Source organism: Notamacropus eugenii, chromosome 4, assembly GCF_028372415.1.
Source record: "Notamacropus eugenii isolate mMacEug1 chromosome 4, mMacEug1.pri_v2, whole genome shotgun sequence".
In the NCBI taxonomy this organism is placed as follows: Eukaryota; Metazoa; Chordata; class Mammalia; order Diprotodontia; family Macropodidae; genus Notamacropus; species Notamacropus eugenii.
In genome coordinates this window covers 77,151,016-77,172,008 of record NC_092875.1, presented here as the reverse complement: position 1 = coordinate 77,172,008, position 20,993 = coordinate 77,151,016, and the positions used below count along the sequence as shown (strand labels likewise).

General features: G+C 53.8%; 1 protein-coding gene across 1 annotated transcript; it reads left to right on the top strand.

Annotated features, from left to right (window-relative positions):
* The first annotated feature begins 1,951 nt into the window (after positions 1-1,951).
* ZSWIM4 (zinc finger SWIM-type containing 4) lies at positions 1,952-20,900 on the top strand. The gene is made up of 14 exons (XM_072602156.1): positions 1,952-2,351; positions 4,800-5,001; positions 7,820-8,176; positions 9,596-9,744; positions 9,876-10,026; positions 10,116-10,292; positions 10,580-10,906; positions 13,281-13,418; positions 13,646-13,900; positions 14,232-14,367; positions 16,024-16,181; positions 16,370-16,533; positions 16,637-16,718; positions 18,475-20,900. The coding sequence occupies exons 1-14, from the start codon at positions 2,202-2,204 to the stop codon at positions 19,341-19,343; spliced, it is 3,315 nt and encodes a 1,104-aa protein (XP_072458257.1). The 5' UTR covers positions 1,952-2,201; the 3' UTR covers positions 19,344-20,900.
* The last annotated feature ends 93 nt before the right edge of the window (positions 20,901-20,993 follow it).

Here is a 20,993-nt window from a genome sequence, read left to right as displayed (position 1 = left end):
TTGGGGAGGGGGCAGGGGAGAGGGAAAAGTCAAGGATGACTTCCAGAGAAGAGAGGGAATTGGGAAAACAGGTGGAGCAACCCTGTCTCTCCCCTGCCCTGATAGATATCAAAGGATTTCTTTTTTGTCTGAGCCTGGGACAAAGGATGGTAGGATTCAAATGCAGTCCATTCTTCCTGAGGAAGATTATTCTCTGGTGTTTAAAACTGGCCCTAAGAGAAGAGTTCCTGGCCAAGCCATTTCCTTTCTCTCCTCCATCTTTTCCCCCTCTCTGTCTGGAATGCCCAGTTTTCCTGGCAGAGCAGCAAGACTTCAATAATGAAACTGTGTTTAAAAACAAAACAACAACAAAAAACCTTTGAAACCTTGAAATGAAAGGCCCCGAAACTGGAGGGCATGCAGGGAGAGTCTGCCACAGTGCCTCAGAAACCAGGAAGTGAAACCGACCTGGCTGGTTTCCTGAGGTCTCAGTGTGAGTAAAACAGAGTAAACAATGCTGGGAGGGGGACACTGGAAGTCCTCTGGAGGAGGCCAGGGTTTGGGGCATGAGGGGAAGTGGCAATGATAAGGGAGATCCTTTTTATGTCTTAAATGTGTGAATCTAGATCCTTTGCAGGGTGTCACCCTTTCTGAGTGGATAGAGAAAAACACATCTGTTTGGGGTCAGGATCACAGAATGCCGAGACAGTGAGATCAGAGGAGTCAGGAATAAATGTGGCTTCCATTCCCCTGAAGCTGATGCACATGCTGGGACATGGGGGGAAGGGGAAATATGCCTTCCACATAGTTGCTTCATGAAAGAAGAAAAAAAAAGCCATTTGATGTTTCAGGCACTGGTTTGAATTTGACCTGGCAACTTAGGTCTTCTCTGTTAACCCATACACAGGCACATTTATCTATCACACAGGCTTTCTGTTGCTCCCTGATCCCTTCTTATTTGGGGATTCTCTGTCCCTTAATGGAATCCTCGAGGCAGCCCCTTTTCTCACCCCTTTGTGTATGTGTGAGAGGGAAATACTATTAACTAAACAGGATGTCTGGGTTGGGGTTGGTGGGGGTGGGCACTGGCCAGGGAAGTAAAGGCCCTTGATAGTGTCCTTTCAATGGGTGAGTGAGCAGAAATGGAAATCCTTAGGGCGGTGAGGAACCTTTCACTGTAGGGGGAGGGGAGGGGAGGGGATTGGTGCACAAAGGAGTCTCCCTTTGGAGGGAAATGTTGGGGGTTTTGTTGTTGGATGGAAGAATAATGGGAGGAGGACGACGACGAGACCCTGAATCTCCCTGAGCCTCAGTTTTCTCATCTGTAAAACAAGGATTTGGAAGAGAGCTCTCTAAATCTGCGATCTTGGGATGTTAAATCCCAGGGACGTAATCGGAAATGTGCTGTGGGGAGAGAGCAAGGATCAGCAGCTAATAGTGAACGTGTTTTTTAGGGGGGTTGTGTGTGGTTTTTTTTTTCCCTTCCCTGTTGACCGGAAGCGAATCTACAATAAACAAAGCCGCGCTGTAGGCTCGGCCCGGCAGGGTGCCCTACACCCACGCAACCCAGTTCCAGGTGTGAACTCCACTGCGGGTCAGCCCAGCCTTAGCCCGGTGTCTGCCTGGGCGGAGGGGAGGTGGGGGAGGGTGGAAGAAGAGGTAGTGGGGGAGGGGGGACGGAATGTTGTGAATGAACCTTGGGCCCGCCCCGCAACTCCACATATGGTCGGGGCCTCCCGGACTCTCCGTATCTGATTGGCCCGCAGCGGTCAGTGATTGACATTGCCGTTCGCCTCGGGCCAGGGCTGGGTGACCCAGAGTGGAGTGGCAGGGAGACTGGCGAATGAGGTAGGGAGGCCCGGAACCGGGGGGCGGAGACCAACGGCGGAGGCGAGAGAGTGAAGTGGGGGGGCCCCAATGGGGACCGGCGGCGGGGGCGGGGCGACGGCGGAGGATAAAGCGGCCGCCGAGGAAGCTTCATTGTTGTGGCGAGTCTTAAAGGGGCCGCATCGGCCGGGCCCGTGCCGGGGCTCGGGGCCGGGACCAAGCGAAGAGCGACGCGGGGCCGGGACCCGCGGGGTGCCGGGTTGGTGGCGGAGCGTGCTCCCCCGGCACAGCGCAGCAGGAGCGGCCCGGGGTGGGGGGCTCCGGGCAGCACAGCCAGGAAAGGCCGGGGATTGGGGCCCCCGCGCAGGCCCTGGCCCCGGCCCCGGCCCAGCCCGATGGACCCTCCGGCTGCCAAGCGGAGCCGGGGCTGCCCGGGGGGGTCGGAGGAGCGAGAGGTCGGGGCCGGACGCGGCGGCCGGAGCCGGGTCGAGACGCTGCTGGACCTCAGCGCCAAGCGAGTGGCTGAAACCTGGGCCTTCGAGCAGGTGAGGCCCGTGAGGCCCCAGGGGCCCCGGGCCGGGGACGACACCCCCCCCCCCTTTTCCCCGGTCCCGGGAAGGGCTGGCACCCTCACGCACTGCCGCCCCCCCCTCGGAGCATCCTGAGCCGAGCCCCTCCCCCGCCCCGCCCCTCCCCTCCCCAGCATCCTGAGCCCAGCTACCCCCGCCCCTAGAGTCCAGCCCCAGCCGGGATCAGGGACCCTCCCACCTCCCCCTAAAAAAAACCCAAACCTGACCAGAGCGCCCTGGGGGACGGAGATTAACTCTAGGCTCTCCTCCTTGCTCCTGGTGTGACCTTGAGCAAGTCCCTTCCTCTCTCCAGGCCTCAGTTTCCCTGCCTATAACAGGGGGGGACCGGGAGTAGCTCGCCAAGTTCTGCCCTAGCTCCAGCTCCTAAGGTTTCCTCTGTTCTCTTTTACGTTAAGAGAGCATTTGCTAACTAAGCCCCCGAGCTCTGACCTAGCTCTGACCTCCCTCCTCTCCTCCCTCCTCTCCGAGCCCCAGTCCCCTACCCCTTGGGGTCTTAGCTCTAGCAGGGATTTCTGGGATCCTCGGGTCCTTCCAACTTATCCTTTCACTCCCCTTTGCTAGTCAAAGATGCAACTAGAGCTCTTCGACTGAGAGACTGATTCCGACCTGAGAGGGAGGGAATGATGGGGGAAGGGCTCCTGGGTGAATGCTGCTATTCCTGGACTGTTTACCTGTGGCAGGTGCACTGGGAGGCAGGCCATCATCAAACCTGAGAAAATGAGTCAGGGACCCAGCGATGGGCAAGTTCATTGGACCCTTGATCAAAGTTTACAATTCATAAAGTTGAAAAAAACCGCCATCTGAACTGACCCTTTCCTTTTCTAGATGAGGAAACTGAGGCCAGAGGGAAAAACGGGGGACTCCCCTAAGGTCAAATGTTTAAGTAGTAGAAGAGCTAGCATTTGAACCCAGGTCTCTTGAATGACTACTGAATGTGCTTTCCCCAGATCCTAACTCTTTCTTCTGCTGTGAGGTGGGAGCTATTCATGGGGCCGGCTGAGACAGGACACTCCTGCTATCACAGGCCCTGACCCAGCCCAGTTCCTTTCCTGCTTCTGCTCCGCCCACCCCCTGGAGAGGGCCCTTTCTTGCTCTTGAGTTCAGGACAGGACTGTGGGGGAGGGGAAAGAAGAGGAAGGGCTGGGCAGCCCCCCTGTGAGAAAAGAGCCCCTCAATCTGTTGTGCTACCTTTGTCCAACTTCAGCAGCTGTTTGTTTTGCTTTCTGGGCCACTGAAGAGTTAAACAGCCTAGCCTTCCTGGCGGCTTTATGTGTCTGAGCACAGGTTCTGAATCATAGCCCTGGAAAATACCTAGTTAGTCATCTCGTCCATTCCCTCAGCCAGCCAAGGCAGCCCTGGCTCTGGCCCCATCACCAGTTCTACACCCAGTTGGCCTTTGAAGGGCAGCTGTCCTCTGCCACTCTCTAGAGGAGTGGACCAATCCCCACCCCCAGGCAGGCTCATACATCTTCTGCCTTATCTTCAGAAGAGAACAGACAAAAGTGATATGAATGCCTGAGCCCTGTGCCATGACCCTCCTACAACCCCTGCCCCTCCTCTTCGGTCCCATATGGGGCCCCTGTGCATGTGACCCTCTTCTGTTCATGCATCCGTACAATGGCATCCTGTATCTTTCGTGCATGTGTTCCCCTTGTCCTATGTATGTGTGTATCTGTGTAAAGCCCCTCCCCTGTATTCCATTTACATCTGTGTAATGACCCCATGTCCCTTGTGCATATGACCTGCGCAGATGCACACACCATCCCATGCATGTGTACATCTGCACAAGGTGCCTGGCCCTCTCCATTTGGGAGTATCTATCCACAATGACCCTGACCCATCCGTGTAAGTGCACATCCCACATGCCTGTGCATCTGTGCCGCACCTCTGCTGGGAACTCGCACTGCTTTTATGTATGGGAGAAATGGGCTGTCTCAAAACATTTTTGAGAAACCACCTGGTAATGGATGTAGGAGAAGGCTGAGAGAAAGAGACAAATAATGGGGGGGAGGGAGGAGAGGGCTGAGTACCCTCTTTTTTCTGCATTGCTCTAACCCTGGAGAGCCAGAGGGTCAGGGGCCAGCTTGCCTGTTCCTGCCTTGTCATTACAGCAGAAGGGAATGTGACAGGTATAATTTATGTCTTGGTGGCCAGTTCTAGATTGAGTTCCTAGGCAGGAAGGACAGATAATAGGATTGAGATCTGGAGGAGACCTTGGAGACTCTGAATCAGCTCTCTCATCCTATACATAAGGGAAGTCATTTGCCCAGGGTAAGCCCATGGGTAGTAAGCTGCCCTGGCAGACTTCTTAGGCTGGTGGCCCTTCCACTCCACTAGGTTCCCCCCTCCTGCGCTCTCGTCTTCATCACCCTTCTCTGTTCCCCTTCCCCCCACTCCATGCAGGTGGAAGAGCGCTTCTCCCGGGTACCTGAGCCTGTACAGAAGCGTATCGTTTTCTGGTCTTTCCCACGAAGTGAAAGGGAGATATGTATGTATTCTTCCCTCGGCTACCAGCCCCCCGAAGGCGAGCATGATTCTCGAGTGCCCTTCAATCGTGGCCTACACCTCCTGCAGACTGGAGCTGTGGACAGAGTTCTGCAAGTGGGTAAGTGGCCAGTTTGGCCCCCAAGGGGGCTTGGGGAAGCAAGGCAGGTGAAGGGTTAGGGGACCTGGGTGAAAATAGAAAGTAAAAAGTCCTTGGATTTGGAGCCTGGCTCAAATCCCAGCTTGGCTGTTTACTCCACATAAAACCTTAAGCAAGTTCCTGTCCCTCTCTGGGCCTCAGCTTCCACATCTGTAAAAGAAGATGAATGATTTCTGACATCCCTTTCAGTTTGCCATCCCCCCAGTCTTATCCTTATCAGGTACTCAATAGCCCTGTAATCCTCTTAGCCTAAAGGGAGATACATTAGCCCAGTGGGTATAGCTGTGGAATTTTCTCACCTAGAGCCTTCTTCAACACTCCTGCTTTCCCTTGCCCCCCTCCCCCAAGAATTTGGGCAATTAGTTCCTAGTAATTGAGATGGAAAGAGAGGTTAATCTGCCTCTAGCATCAGAACAAGAGCCTAGTCAGACAGCTGTCCTTCCCTTTAGCCTTTTTCAACATGAGGTTGAAATGGCATACTCTATGGTCAGGACGTAGACCTGTCAGAAGCTGCCTTAGTGTTGCCCCCTCCTCCAGATTGATAGCTGATTTCTAGCATACTCCACCGCAGGCACCCCTCCCCATCTCGGAAGAGCTGTCCAAGCTGAGATCTTCCTATTCCAGAGCCTGAGCCTGGGACCTAGTTTCTCAGTTTCCCAAAGGCGTAGTAGGGTCAGGCAGCCTTGTGAAGGAACTGAGAGCCAAAGGCAGTATGAACCTTCCCCTGCATCCAAGAGGGCAGTAACCCTTTGGGAGTGAGCTGGGCCTGGGGTGTAGGGAACCCTGATCCTGAGTCACAGGAGCCGCTTTCTCAGGATGAGAGGGCCTTCAAAGTCATGGAGCTGAAGCATGCGGCTCTCCTTTTAGCAAAGAAGCAGTAGACCAGAGGTGCAGAAAGAGACATGTATGGCCAGCGGCTTAGTTTGTCCACTTTGCTCCAAGTCATTTGATACAAGAGAGAGCTTCCATTTGTGGAGAAGGGGACTTGGTGGTTAGTGATAGAAGAAAAAACAAGAAAAGAAAGAAGAGCCTCATGAACCATTTTTTTTAAATACCCAGAAGAGAACAGAAATCAATCTAGTATGTACCCAGACAGGGCAGGACAATTCTGTTACTCCATTATGAAACTGAAGATTTCTTCATTAAAAAAAAGCAAATTCTCCATATAACAACAGTTTGGTTTCTTATATGGTCTTTGTACATGAAAATGATCATGTTTGGTAAGTTCATAATAAAAAGAAAATTTGTATGTTGAAAAGAAGTTATCTATCCCAATCCCCTCATTTTACTGATGAGAACACAGGGCCAGAGAAGGGAAGTGACTTGGCCATCGTGACATGAGGTGGAAAAACAGCATAGGGGCTCATATTGGGTCCTTAGTATTGAGTGAAGCCTGGTTTGGGGTAGGGGCAGCCCGTCTCTGTTCATGGAGCATGTTCATGAGCCCTCTGGCCCACACAGCCCAAACTCCCTCCCCACTTGGGGCTGGAGCCTTGTGTAGCCCAGGCAGCTTGGCCAGGTGTGGATGAGTACCAGAGGCTCACTCACGCTTTCATTGGACAGGGTGGGAATACCTGATCCCCCAGAGAAAGGGCTATGCCCTAGAAACGCAACATTCTTAGAATTGGGAGGGACCTTAAGAGATCATCTTCGTCAGACAAGGAGACTGAGGCACAGAGAGCTTTGACCACGAAGCTGCTAAGTAGCAGAGCCAAGATCTGAACCTGGGTTCTCTGGTTCCAGGTCTGGTGTTCTAGTCACTACCCTCTGTGTCAAAGGGAGTTCCCACTGGCAGGGTCAGAGTCTAGCCCTGAGGAAAGGAGACAGCCTAGACCCCCACCCCTAGCTAGCAGGCAACCTTCCTGTGCCCCCTCAGTGCCCTTGACTCACCGAACTAGGCGCTGCTTCTCCTCCTGCCACCCAAGCTGGCTGCGGGGCCCTTGGAGTTAATGAGTATTTTCTGGGTGTTTGGGAATCTGGGAACGAAAGAGGAACACAACATTGGGGTAGCCTGGGCCTGGGGGTCATTAGCATTTATTAGTGACCTGGCTCAGGTGACCTCCGGAAACTGGGCCTGGGCCAAGGATCAGGGTCACAACAGGACCTTCCCTTCCTCCTCCCTTCCCCCTATGAGAGTTAATTAGTCTGACCTAGCTCAATCTAATGAGACCAACAGAGCTCTCAGGAGGCAGAATAAACCTGCTAGATGAGCTCCTCCACCCTGACCACCCACAGCATCTTGGGGAAAGAAGATGTGGAAGTCCTAGTATCCCAGCAGCCCTGACCTAGACAAGGGGCTCAGCTGGAACATCAGGCAAACAGGGCTCTGGGCTGTTCCCACTCCTCCATCCCTGGGGGCCACTGGCTCCTGACTGAGAATCAAGAGAGCTGATGTACTTTAGAGGAAAGACTCTAGGCACTGCCACCCACCTGATAGGGATATGATGCTGTGGAAAGATCACTGGACTTAGATTGGGAAGACCTAGCCCTTAGTGTACTTTCCTCTCTGTGGACCTCCATCCCCTCATTGTAAAGTGAGGGGCCTGGTCTGCATTATCTCTTTACCTCCTTCAAATGCTAATATTCTGTGATTTTTTTGAGGGCTGGGTGACCTCGAGTTGGTACCTTACCCTCCCTGGGTCTCCATTTGACCCTCTCCCAAGTAAGGGGGCCAGACCCCATCTCTGAAGGTCCATCCGGCTCTTCTGTGTGCTCACTTCTCCCTCTGGGTGCCTATCACTCCTCAGGATCTCTCTTTATTCACTCTCACTCTTCTCAGGCTTCCACCTGAGTGGGAATGTGACAGAGCCCGCAGGCCCCAGTGAGCCAGAGCGTCTCTACCACGTGTCCATCAGCTTTGACCGATGCAAGATCACTTCAGTAAGCTGCGGCTGTGACAACCGAGATCTCTTCTACTGTGCCCATGTGGTGGCATTGTCCTTGCACCGCATCCGCCACGCCCGCCAGGTGGAGCTTCGGCTGCCCATCTCTGAGACATTGTCCCAGATGAACAGGGACCAGCTGCAGAAGTTTGTCCAGTATTTGATCAGCGCCCACCACACCGAGGTGCTGCCTACTGCCCAACGCTTAGCAGATGAGATCCTCTTCCTGGGATCTGAGATCAACCGTGTACATGGTGAGGGGCCCTATGGGGCCAGGGAGGCTGCAGAGAAATCCCAAACTAGGTCCCCAAGGGTGGTTTGAGGCATTCCCCTTCCTGTCTCAGAAAGGTTGAGACAGAGACAACGACCCTCTGAAGGGCTGACTCTGAAAGTCTCCTGATGGAGGCTGGGGTAGCAGGGAAAAGAGTTCTGTTGAGGGGGAAGAAAGAAACTAGAAGGAAGCGGGGGCATTTTTTATGTTCAGTTTTTCTATGTAAGTGTTGTGGGTGATAAAGCAAAGAGGAAGAGCTGGTGTGCCAGATGAGCGTTGGGCTACAGCTAATACGATGAATTCCAATAGGGACAAATAAAAAGTTTTATGTTTGGGTTCAAAAGTGAAATTCAAGAGTACAAAAAGGGGGAGGTGTGGGTAGACAGCAGTTTGTCTGAAAAAGAGCTCCTGATGCACTTAGCGTGAGTCACTGCACTATGGTGTAGCAGTCCAAAAAAGCCAGTGCAGTTGTGAGCTGTGTAAAGAGAAACCTCGGTGCTAGGACAAGAAGGGGCTCTCCCCCATCTCATGGTGCCCACACCATAGCAAGGATGTTGACCGACTGGAGAATGTCTAGAAGAGGACAGGCAGAATGGAGGAGGGGCTGATGGCCACACCTGGAGAAGACAAGGCTTAGGGGTAGGGTGCCCCCGGTAGCTGTGTGCAAGTATCTGACAAGTGTGCCTCTCAGGAGCCTTGGGTAGAAGCTGAAAAGGCTGATACAGACTTGATTTCAGAAAAAAAACATGCTAAGAATTAGGAGGGTCAGAACATGGAATGGAGGGGATGAGAGTCCCTCTCTGAGGGCCACTTGAGAGGGGTGTGGTATTGGGGCTAGGATTAGAGGGCCCATCCACCAGCAAGGGTTTATTAGGTGCCTATGGTGTACCAGACACGGGGAAAACAAGCTGCAAGTGTCATGGAGCTTTATTCTCTAGAATGGAGATAAATATAGGGTGAAGGGGGCGGAGGGAGGCAACTGAGGGCATCTCAAAAGTTCCTTCCACCTCCAGAACTCTAGGTCATTAGCATGGGGGGAGGCGAGAAAGTGCTCAGTCTCTGCACAAGAGAGACATGGGTGTCTGAGATGGGGCCAGCGGGGAGGTATGTAAGCTGTGGGTTTCTTTGAGGGACAGAGTGTGTGAGGAGGTGGGTATAGGTGTGGAAGTGTGGCTGTCTAGGAGCTAGGGGACGTGTTAGGTGCATGACTGAGGGGAGGCCACTTGGCCACTTCAGGGAGATACTGGGCTTCTCTGGGTGTGTGTGAGATGTGGGAGGATTTGGGGTGTGGGGAGGAGTCAGGGGTGTGAGTGACTCATGGGCCTGCCTCCCTAGGGATGCTGAGTCAGGGCCCCACAGGTGACTGATGCTGGTTCAGCTTCCCCCTCCTTCCCTGTCCCAGGTGCCCCTGATCCCACAGCTGGGGCTGGCATTGAAGATGCCAACTGCTGGCACCTGGATGAGGATCAGATCCAGGAGCAGGTCAAGCAGCTACTCTCCAATGGTGGCTACTACGGTGCGAGCAAACAGCTGCAGTCTATGTTCAATAAGGTGACCAGTCGGGCTAGGGTTGGGGCCTGGTGGGGTAGGGAGGAATCAGCTGGGAGGGGAGGGCACTGTGCTGGTGCTGGAGTTAGGGGCATATGGGGCCCTCCCTCTGACTTAGCACAATCCTGGCCCAGGTCCGGGAGATGCTGCGAATGCGAGATTCTAATGGGGCCAGAATGCTTATCCTCATGACGCAGCAATTTCTCGAGGACCCCCGACTGGCGCTCTGGCGGCAGCAGGGTGCAGGCATGACAGACAAATGCCGGCAGCTGTGGGACGAGTTAGGTAAGTCCTGGGGTATCTCGGGGGCCTGGCCTTCCTCCCAGCAGCTTCTCAGCTTTGCTCACCCCTGACCTCTCCTCCTCTGCTAACAGGAGCCCTCTGGGTGTGCGTGGTGCTGAGCCCCCATTGCCGACCTGAGGAGCGTACAGGCTGGCTTCAGCAACTGAAACAGTGGGACGAGCTGAGTGTCTGCCCGCTGGAGGAGGGCAATTATTCCTTCGAGGGGGTTGCTGGGCCATCCTTGCAGTCCAGCTCTCCCCCCAGGCCAGGTACAGCATGTCCTCCATGGTGCTGGCTGGGCCCCTCCCAGAAGTGGGCCAGTCTTGACCCATTTCCCAGAGCCTAGTTTTCTTCCACAGGGTTGGTGATTGGGTGTCTAGAGTCCAAGCTCTTGACTTCTCCAGTCCTCCGATACATGTTCCATCTCTGAGAGAGGCTATGACTTGAGCCCATTATAGTGGTACCTCCTTTCCTGACCTGTCTGGGCCAGAGCTTCCCTGGATAGCTACAGCTATGCTTGGCCATGGTCTGACCTTTGCCATGTCTCTTGGCACAGCAACCACTCGCCACACAGTGTTTGGACGTGCCCTGCAAGCTGGGGAGCTGCGCTGGGGGGACCCTCATCTCCAGAAGATCCTGGCCAGTGACTACTATGGACCAGGCCTCAAGACCAGTGGTGGCAGTGGGAGTGACAAGCTGAGCTTTGACCCCCAGGGTCGCCCGCTCTGGCTGGGTGAGCCATTCCCCACTGCCTGTGCTCGAGTGGATGCCCTGCGCTCCCACGGCTATCCCCGGGAGGCCCTGCGCCTGGCATGTGCTGTGGTCCACACCTTGAGGCTTCAGCGGCGCCATCAGCTGGAGAGCTACAAGCAGCAGAAGAAAGGTGGGCAGGGCCCAGCAGAGGTCAGGGGGAGGGGCAGACCCCTATCCTGTTTGCTCATTGATCAAAAGGGCCCATGGGCATAGTTCCACGATCTATGAAGAAAGCAGGACAGCAATGTGAATTACTGTTGTCACTCTGGGACCTATGGCCTTGGTCCACCATACTGCCACAATGGGAGGGAGCTGAAGGGCTGGCTGTCCCAACCTGACTTTTTATAGATGAGACTGAGGACTGGGGAGGGGGAAGCAACTTGCCCAGGATCACAGAGCTAGGAAACAGCTGAAGCAGGATTTGAACCCAGGACCTCTAACTACAGAGCTCTTTCCAGTACATTGTGTTACTTCCTACTTTTGTATTTAGGATAACTAGAATGTAGCATATATCTGTGGTGCTTTCCTTATCACAGACTAGTAAAGGAGGTAGGAGTAAGCCAGGTGATCAGTCAGCAAGCACCTGTTAAGCACCTACTGGGTGTCTAGTGCTGGGAATACAGAGACAATAGTAAAACAGGCCCAGCCCTCTTGCCTTGTTCCGTTGGGGCAGCAGCATGTAGACTTGGAAGTGCATATGCAGTAAATACTGGCCAATGCTGACTGAGGGGAGGAAGGAAGGCCTCGTGGAGGGGGTGGCAGTTGAGCTGAGGTGTGGAAAAAAAGTGAAGAATCCTCGGAGGAGAGTGCATTCCCGAGCAGGCCCATGGCCACAGGCCATGGGAGTTTGTGTGTCAGGACTAGAACATTGGCTGGTGTGGGCAAGGTATGTGAGACTTGGAGTTGGGAGGGAGTGGGTTCAGATTCTGCCTCTGCCACTTTCCCCAAGTTGTGAGATCCCCCTGAGCCTCAGATTTCCCATGGATAGCATGGGGATAACAGCAGCCCTAACAGACTATTCAGAGGCTCAGTGGAGAGGACGAATGTAAAGGACTTGGCTAACCCCACAGCGCTATGGAAACACTAGCAAGCATTGCTGCTGCTTTCTCCTATCATCCTATGTTACAGAAAAGAAAGTTAGAAGGGGAGGTAACTTATCCATAGTCTGTCTGACCCAGAGCCCAGACTTCACACCCAGGCTTTCCTCCCGTGATCTGCCTGTTCTGATAGCCTGCCTGGGATGAGGGGGCAGGGCAGCAGCCTGGGCCTTGAACAGCTCACAGCCTCCTGAAGAAAAGCTAGAAAGTTGCCCAGAAACACTTAGCACTGTACAAGGTTTGGGTGGGTGGGAATACGGAGGGAATTTGCTGGAGTGGGGGAGCAAAGGGACATGGCTTTGGGTTTGATTCCTGCTTTACGTTGCCTCTGCAGCCTTGGGAAGGCCTTCCTTCTCTGGGCCTCGGTTTCCTCCTCTGTGGAATGAGGGGCTTGGACTAGAGGACCACAAGGTTCCCAAAGAGCATTTGTGGAGGGGGAAAGAGTGCCCCAGGACAGCGAAGGTCTTAAAAGATGCCTGTGAAGGTCAATTGAGGAAGGTGGGGGGAAATAAAAGGGGGTATTGAAGCTGGAAAATAGAAGCCTGGGGAATGTGTCCTCTTTTTTGCAAGCATTTGAAGGGTCAACATCTGGGAAAGGGAAGAGACTTGATATTAGGAACCCCCAGGCCAAACCAGGAGTAGTAATGGGGAGCTGCCAAGAGGTGGATCTCTGCTCTATGTGAGGGTGAGGGAGGACATCTGCTGGCTGGCCTCCAGAGCACAGTGTGTCCCCCTTCACCATAGCAGCTACGTGACCATTTGTCATCTGGGCTCTGACTAGATGGCCTTCCCCATCCTTGCCAACTCAGATTCTGTGATTCCATCCCTAAAATCTGTGGTCCTGGAATTATAGGGGCCTTGAATACCAGGTCAATGGATTTAGACTTGATCCCATAGGTCAAGGGTAGGGAACCTGCAGCCTCAAGGCCACAAGTGGCCCTCGAGGTCCTCGAGTATGGCCCTTTGACCAAATCTAAACTTCATAGAAGAAATCACCTTCATAAAAGGATTTGTTCTGTAAAACTTGGACTCAGTCAGAAGGCTGTACCTGAAGACTCAAAAGACCATGTATGGCCTTGAGGCTGCAGATTTCCTACCCCTGCATAGATAGTAGACAGTCACTTACCAAAAACATACCAGTTACATTGGCACCTACATTTAATAATGAGGAAGAAAGATACCCAGAAAAAGAGTGATTTAGAGGGGTGAAAGAGATCTAGGAGAGTACAGCATCATCCCCTGTGTGATGGTGAAATGAATCAGAGGAGAAAGCCATTGGTTACCACCTTTGAGAGAGGAGGTTCTCTAGGTGACTTCTACCCCAAGGCCAGGGGCCAGGGACGTGGGCATCTGGAGATCTGGGAGAGTCAGCTCAGCCTCCTGGCCTCACTCTCCTCTCCTCTCCAGAACTGCTCCAAAAAGGCTCCACCAGTATCACCAATGTGGAAGGGTGGGTGGGCCACCCACTGGAGCCCATCAGCTGCCTTTGCAGAGCTTTCCTGGAGGCCTGCCGTGTGGAGGACCAGGGTCTTGGTCTCTATCCAGGTAAGGAGAGCAGCAGAGAATGTGTGGACGGTATGAGGGTTCTACTGGGTGTGAGGAGGGGCAACTCTGAGGCTAGTTTCTCCGCACTGGGTATTGGAGACCTTTTGAAGAGAGGTCCCTGTCTCCAGGAGGGAGGTGAGGAAGGGGTGGAAGAGCCCTTGGGCAGATACCTACCCTTGCTGGGGTAGGAATAGGGTCAGGGAGGCTGAGTATTTGACTCCTTGCAGACCCAGCCTGTGAGAAGCGGAAGTCCACCTACCAGCATGTGATGGTCCCTGGCAACCTTGGTGAATCCTACTTGGCATTGGCCCTGGAAGTGGCGTTGCTGGGCCTTGGACAGCAGCGGGCCATGCCTGAGGGGCTTTATGCTCAAGACAAGGTCGTGCGAAGCGAGGAGCAGCTCCTGGCCCTCCTGGACGAGGTGCCGCTGGACGAGAGACTGGTGCAGGGGCTACGCAAGCAGGCAGCCCTGCTGCTGGAGGGTGAGAGCATTGGACACCTGCCTATCCTGGCCCACTACCCTCCAGAGGAGCCTCCACCCCAGACAGGAGGGAACTTGCCCTTGATGGAGGGGAGCAGCCACAGAAAACACATCTCTCATCAGAGCTAGCTGTGTGGGGAGGGCTGCAGAGAAGTCTGTTCTTTCTCTAGATATCTCAGGCAAGGGATCTCAAAGCACTAAATGGGGAAATGGAAAATTAAGCCCTCCTTAACACCCAGAGTGGAAAAAAAAAGTCCCAGTGCCAGAGGGGGCCCTATTTTCCTCTATCACCAACTCCATCAACCCCATGCTGAGCAGCATTCTCCCATCAGGGGGACCCTTCAGCGGCTTTGGGGAGGTGTTGTTCCGAGAGAGCGTGCCGATGCACACGTTTGCCCGATTCCTCTTCACGGCCCTGCTTCCCCATGACCCTGACCTGGCATACCGCCTCGCTCTCCGTGCCATGAGGTAGGTACCTGGATGGCCCAAATGCTGATCACCCTTTCACCCCACCAGGGAACAGCAGAAAGTGTCACCTGGGGTCACATAGCCAAGTGAGCGGCCTGCCTTTCTGCCCTGAAAGGGGGTGGGCCCGGAGATGTGGCTCCCACATTTCCCACACCTCATCCCCATTCAGCATCTCACTGATACTGACAGTTCAGTTCAGCCACTGCATGTGCCTAGGCCTGAACCCCTACTCTACAGGCTTTCATTAAGCACCTACTATGTGCTAGGCTCTTCAGTTACAAAGAGAAAAACAAACGTCCCTGCCCTTGAGGAGGTTATGTTTTACTGGGGAGAATACCGGTCATAAATGGACACAAATAAATACAAGGTAACCTAAGGAGGGAAACGGCCCTCCTGAGTGGGGGGACAAAGAGCTGAGTCTTGACTGAAGCCACGACTTCATGAGACAGAGGAAAGGAGGGTGAAGAGGGTGCCAGACCAGGGCAGCCAGACTAGTCGACTTTACTACTTCTTGGAGGCACCAAGACAGGAAGGGCGCTCTCCTGGGCTCAGAGAAGAGTGAGGAGGCCAGTTTGGCTGGATGGAGTATTGATTAATTTCATGATGGGAAAGAAGTCTGAGGAAAGAAGAAACAGCCATGTTGGGGCTAGAGTAAAGAAAGGACTTGGTCAGTCTCAGGGCCCCCAAAGACTGGGACTTGTTACTGCTGCTTTTATCCAGGAAGGCAACAGTCCTTGTCCCCACTGATCACTCAGGACTCTCCTGCTGCTTCCCAGTCTGACAGCAGCTTCTGTTCCTTGTTTCCGGGGTGTGAGTCTGCTCAGCTTGGCACTGGGACTCTCCGTCATCTGGCCCATCCAACCTCCTGAACCTCAGTCTTGCCTTAGACATTTACTAGCTATGTGGTGCTGGACTAACTGCTTAACCTCAGCCTCAGTTTTCTTCTCTGCAAAATGAGGAAATTGGACTTGGTGGTCTCTGAGGTTCTTTCTAGCTCAGAATCTATGACTTCATGATGCTGAGACCCTATAGCCTCTCTCACTCACTATCCCAGCCTCCCTAAACCATTCAGCCATGAGATCTATACCGAACTGTCGTATATCCAGTTATGTGCCAAGCTCTGTAAGAGAAATGAGGGAGGGCAAAGCCAGCGTGATGTTCTGGTGAAACTGCCGGCCTGAGAATTTGTTGACCTTGGTTTGCATGCAAGCCTTCCTGGCCAGATTGGCCCACCTGTCCCTCAGACTTGGCCCTCTATCTCCTTCCTTCATGTCTTTGTACAGGTCAGGCTCCCACAGAATGGGATTGCCCAGAACACGTTCCCTCCTGCTCTCCGTCTCTCAGAAGCTCTAGCACCCTTCAGGCTTAGCTCAGGTGTCACTTCCTCTGGGAAGGTGGTTGTGCCCTGTTGGTGGTGGGGGCTCTCTCCCTCCTTCATAACTTGTCTGTGTGTTATGTTCCTGACTTTGGCAAACACCTCGATTTAACCAAGGCTACACTGCTATTTCATTGCAGCTCTAGGAGACTAGAGGCTACGACAGTGTGTTGGCCAACAGCGATAACCCGTGGAAACCACTGAACCTTGGGTGCCCCCTCTTTTCCTCTCTCAGCCCAGGATTTCTCTCTCCTCATTTCTCACCTTGCCCTACCTTTCAGGCTTCCTGTGCTCGAGACAGTGCTGCCTGCTGGGGACCTTCTCCACCACAACCCACTGGACTCTATGATGACCAACCGCTTTCCCCGCTGGTTCATTCTGGGCCACCTGGAAACACGCCAGTGTGAGCTAGCCTCTACCATGCTGACGGCCGCTAAAGGTAAGACCCAGGAGCCTGGGCTTCAAGGAGCTAGGAACATACCATAGGGAAGCAAGGGACTAGGCAATTATCCCTGAACTCAACCATGCCCTGAAAGAGCATCCACATGATATGACGCCATAAACCATTGCATGCCTATATGAGGTGGGTGATAGATTTAGCCCCTGTTGCCTCATGCCTGCCCACAGGGGACCCCAAGTGGCTGCACACAGTTCTGGGCTCCATCCAGCAAAACATCCACTCTCCAGCTCTACTCTTCAAGCTGGCTCAAGATGCCTGCAAGACAGCCACACCAGCCAATGCACCCCCAGACACCACCTTGCTCAACATCTCCCTGGAACTGGGGCTGCAGGTAAGGGGCTGGCAGACTGAGAGGGTACATGAGCAAAGTGTTCATGATAACCCTCACCCTTCTTTTCTCCCCTTCCATTTCCCCTTTTGTCCCCGGGGCTCAGGTGATGCGGATGACTCTGAACACTGTGACGTGGCGTCGAAGAGAGATGGTACGCTGGCTTGTCAGCTGCGCCACAGAGATTGGTAAGGGTCAGCTCCCTTCCCCCTAGCCCAGTGTGACCCAGCCCTGAAGTTGGGGCTGGGTGATGAATCAGCTAATCATTCCTGATGCTTCCTTCATACCCAGCCCAACAGACCTGGCACCTGGGAGGAGTTGGGAACAAAAGGAGACCTAGCCCCTCGAGATTCCTTTGGGAAGACAAGAAAATAGTGACCCAGACAGACCATGGGTACCCAGACAGACAAAAGATACGGAATTTGGAGTCAGAGGATTGGAGTTGGAGCCCCTCCTGTGTTCTTTGTTGACTGTCTTATTTTAGACAATTCACTTTACTGCTCTGGTTGTCAGTTTGCTTATCTAGAAAATAAGGGTGCCTACCAGATGATCTCTAAGGACCCTGTTGGCTCTAAGTCCTGTGACTGTGACCTACTTCAGTGGAGAGATCCTAGGGTGACAGGGGGGAGACTTCCCAGAGGAGCTTGGACCTGATCTGGGCCTCGGCACATCAGTAGGATTAGGGTTCTGAGGAGGGAGGGCCGTAGCAGTCAGGAGAATGGCATGAGGAAAGGCCCAGAGGTAAGGGTTGCATGTGGGTCAGAGAGTGAGGCCATCGGACTGGATGCCTTGGAGGGTGATGTGTTGGACAGTGATAGTAGGTGGAGGTTTTGTTGTTCAGTTGTTTCAGTCATGTCTGTCTCTGTGACCCCATTTGAGGTTTTTCTAGCCAAGATACTAGAGTGGTTTGTCATTTCTTCTCCAGCTCATTTTTCAGATGAGAAAACTGAGGCAAAAAGAGTTAAATGACTTGCCCAGGGTCACACAGCTAGTGAGTATTTGAGGCCAGATTTGAAGTCAGGTCTTCTGACTCCAGGTCCCTCTAGAGATCCACTGCCCCACTGGGTTCCAGAGGGCCTTAGGTGCCAGAGGTGGGGAGATAGCTTAGTGACTCCCTCTCTGACATGGTGTTCTTCTGTTTCCAAGGTGGCTTTTTTCTCTCAAAGGGAAAGGGAGGTTGAAGGGTATGGGAGAGAATTCATAAAGTTTGGATTTTCTGTCCCACACATTGCTCTGTGTCCCATAAGGCCAGGGGGGACAGGATAGAGGAAAGGCTGCTGCCTCCTCTATTCCTGCCACCTCTCGCCTCAGCCTGTCAAGCCCAGACCTGTCCCCTGGGCCCCAGCCCGCCCAGGCCTGTTTCCCCCCACCCCAGCCCCTGGGCAGCTGAGGCCAGGGCAACTCAGCCACTTCCTAGTCCTGCCCTCACTTGCTCACTTACTTTCTGTTGAAACATGGGTTTCGGGGTTGGTTTCTGTCCCTGGCCTAACCGGGCCGCCCTCGCCAATGGGAACGACTCCAGGCCCCTGTCAAGAGCAGCCTGAGCGGGCTTGCTGCTGAGCTGATGTGGGTGGGGCCCTCCAGCCCCTCTTAGGTGTCTCCCTATGCTTTCAGCAGTGGGACAGGACAGGAAGCCATCCCTGGACTCCTGAGCTGGCTCTGGCCTGGTTCTTGCCTCTCTGAACCAACAAGACCAATCATTCCCACCTCTTGAGTATTTCCACATTTACAAAGCCCGTTTCCTCACACCAAGCCTGTGGGACAGACAGCATGGGTGTCATCGTCTCCACTTCTTGGATGTGATTTGCCTGGGGTTCCGTAGGTAGTAGGTGTTTGAATTCAGGTCTCTTGACACTAGGTCCCTACCTGTCAGAGCCTGTCAGCCCCAGCCCCATCTGAGAAGGCTTCGGTCCCAGCTCCTCACATTCTCTGCCTTCCACGTAGGTGCCCAGGCCCTAATGAACATCATGCAGAACTGGTACTCTCTCTTCACGCCCATCGAGGCCACCACTATTGTAGCTGTGACAGGTACCACACATGCCACCCTTCTGCGCCTTCACCTGGACTTTGCCCGCCGAGAGGAGCTCTGCGGCTGCGCCAGGACCCTGGCCCTTCAGTGTGCCATGAAGGACCCCCAAAACTGCGCCCTGCCTGCTCTGACTCTCTGTGAGAAGAACCATGCCGCCTTTGAGGCTGCCTACCAGATTGTTCTAGATGCAGCAGCCGGTGGCATGGGCCACTCCCACCTCTTCACCGTGGCCCGCTACATGGAGCACCGAGGCCTTCCCCTGAGGGCCTACAAGCTGGCCACACTGGCCCTCACCCACCTGAGCATCGCCTTCAACCAAGATAGCCACCCTGCTGTCAACGATGTGCTGTGGGCCTGCTCACTGAGCCACTCACTGGGCCGGAATGAGCTGTCAGCCATCGTCCCACTGATTATCCAGAGCGTGCAGTGTGCACCCATGCTTGCCGACATCCTGCACCGCTGGACCCTCAGTTCTCCGGGCCTGGGCCCTCTGGGCAGTCGCCGAGGCACAGGCACCACCAAGCCCCTGGCCACAGACCGGGCCCCCCTCTGCCAGCTGCTGGATGCTGCTGTGGCAGCCTATGTCACTACCACCCACTCTCGACTGACACACATCAGCCCTCGACACTATGGCGAGTTTATCGAGTTCCTGGGCAAAGCCCGGGAGACCTTCCTGCTGGCTCCTGATGGTCATTTGCAGTTTGCCCAATTCCTTGACAACCTCAAACAGACCTACAAAGGGAAGAAAAAGCTTATGCTTCTGGTCCGGGAGCGCTTTGGCTGAGGGGCTGCTGGTGCCCGGGGAGGGCCTTCTTCCCCTGTGAGCCACTTCCCACTTTTCCCCTCCCCTAGCCGGGCTGGGTCCCAGGCACAAGATGAAGATTTGAGTGTTTAATTTATATGGCAGGGGCTTGCACAACTCCCCATGCAATCAGCATTTCAGTATTAGGTTAGAAACCGTCTGGAGCGGTTTTGAAGGATAAGACAGGGGGATGGTCACTGGGCATGAAGTCAGTGAGGTGTAAGGAGTCCTGTCCTCTCCTTCACCCCACCTCTCAACAGCCACTTCGTCTCCAGGGGTTCCAGCATGTGTATGCATACATGGGCAAGGACCCTAGGATGAGAAGCCATACCCCAGCCTCCCAAGGCCTAACCAACCAAGACCAGGACAGCTGAGGGGCCAAGGGGAAGGGCTATTACGAAAAACCCTTGGTTGTTCCCTAGGGCAGATCCCAGACTGGAGGCTGGGCTTCTTGGACCCTCTAGGACTAGCTAGGGTGCATGCCAGCTTTCCCCTTTGAACCAGACCTTGAAGGAAATGTAGCAGACCCAAGCAAGCACTCTGGGCTTGAGGTCTTTAATTATCCATGAATGGCATGTGAATTCCACCCCACCCCCTATCCTCTCTACCCTCATCCCTCACATATCCTCACATATACCCACACATCTTCCTTGGCCCAGACCTAGAATTTCTCCACCTCCAACTCTCCCGTGGAATTATGGGCCTGTCCCATGTGTCTGTGGCTCTATCACCTTTGCCTGGCCCCTGGGGGAGAGGAGGAAGAGCCATTATCCTGTGGCTTTCCCCTCCCTCCAGAAACACCCACTCCTACCCCTGCCCAGTGAAGGATTCTTGTTGACTCTGTGAGGAGGGGAGTGCCCTCCTCCACCAAGCCCCATGGCCTGGGCATTATACCTCACCTCTCCTGGTTCTGCCTGGGGCCCTGGGGTCCCCAGGTAGGAAAGGGGGGCACACTCCCACTCACTGCTCAGCCATGGGGACTTCCATGGAGCATTGTCCCCTATCTTGCCTTTGGGAAAGGGAGGCTTTCCAGGGGACTTCTTCCTGCAGCTCCCACCCCTGGAGAGGACTGAGACAACTTAGTCCCAAATAACCCCCCCCACCCCAACCTGCCCATCACTGGACAACCTCAACTCAGGAACACAAGCAGAGCTTAAGAGCTCTTGCTTAAATCGATTTTTGGGAAGATAATTGTCAGAGACAGGAAACTCCCTCACCCCATATTCTTAATATATACGGGAAGGAAAAGCTCCAGTCATGTGGCATTCTCCCCCTCCCCCCCAAGTGTTCTCCTTAACTGGGGCGTGTTTTTGTTGTGTTTGCCCCCTTGTGAGTCCCTCCATCTGTTGTCTGTCCATGTGGCAGGAGAAGGGGACAAGGCAGCTGCACAGCCAGACCCCCTACCTCCGCATGTCCCCATCTCACCTCACCTTTTCTTATATATTAAGAGGAAAGATCATGTAATTTTGTAATTTTTTTCTATTTATTGAACCGTTTATTGTATTTTTCCTTTTTTTTAAAGATCAAACATAAACAATGGTTTGGGGGTTTTGTTTTTTGTTTGTTTTTTTGGAATTAGGGGCAAGTGGTGGGGAGGGCAATATAGATGTGCCTCTGGAGGGTGAGTGTCAA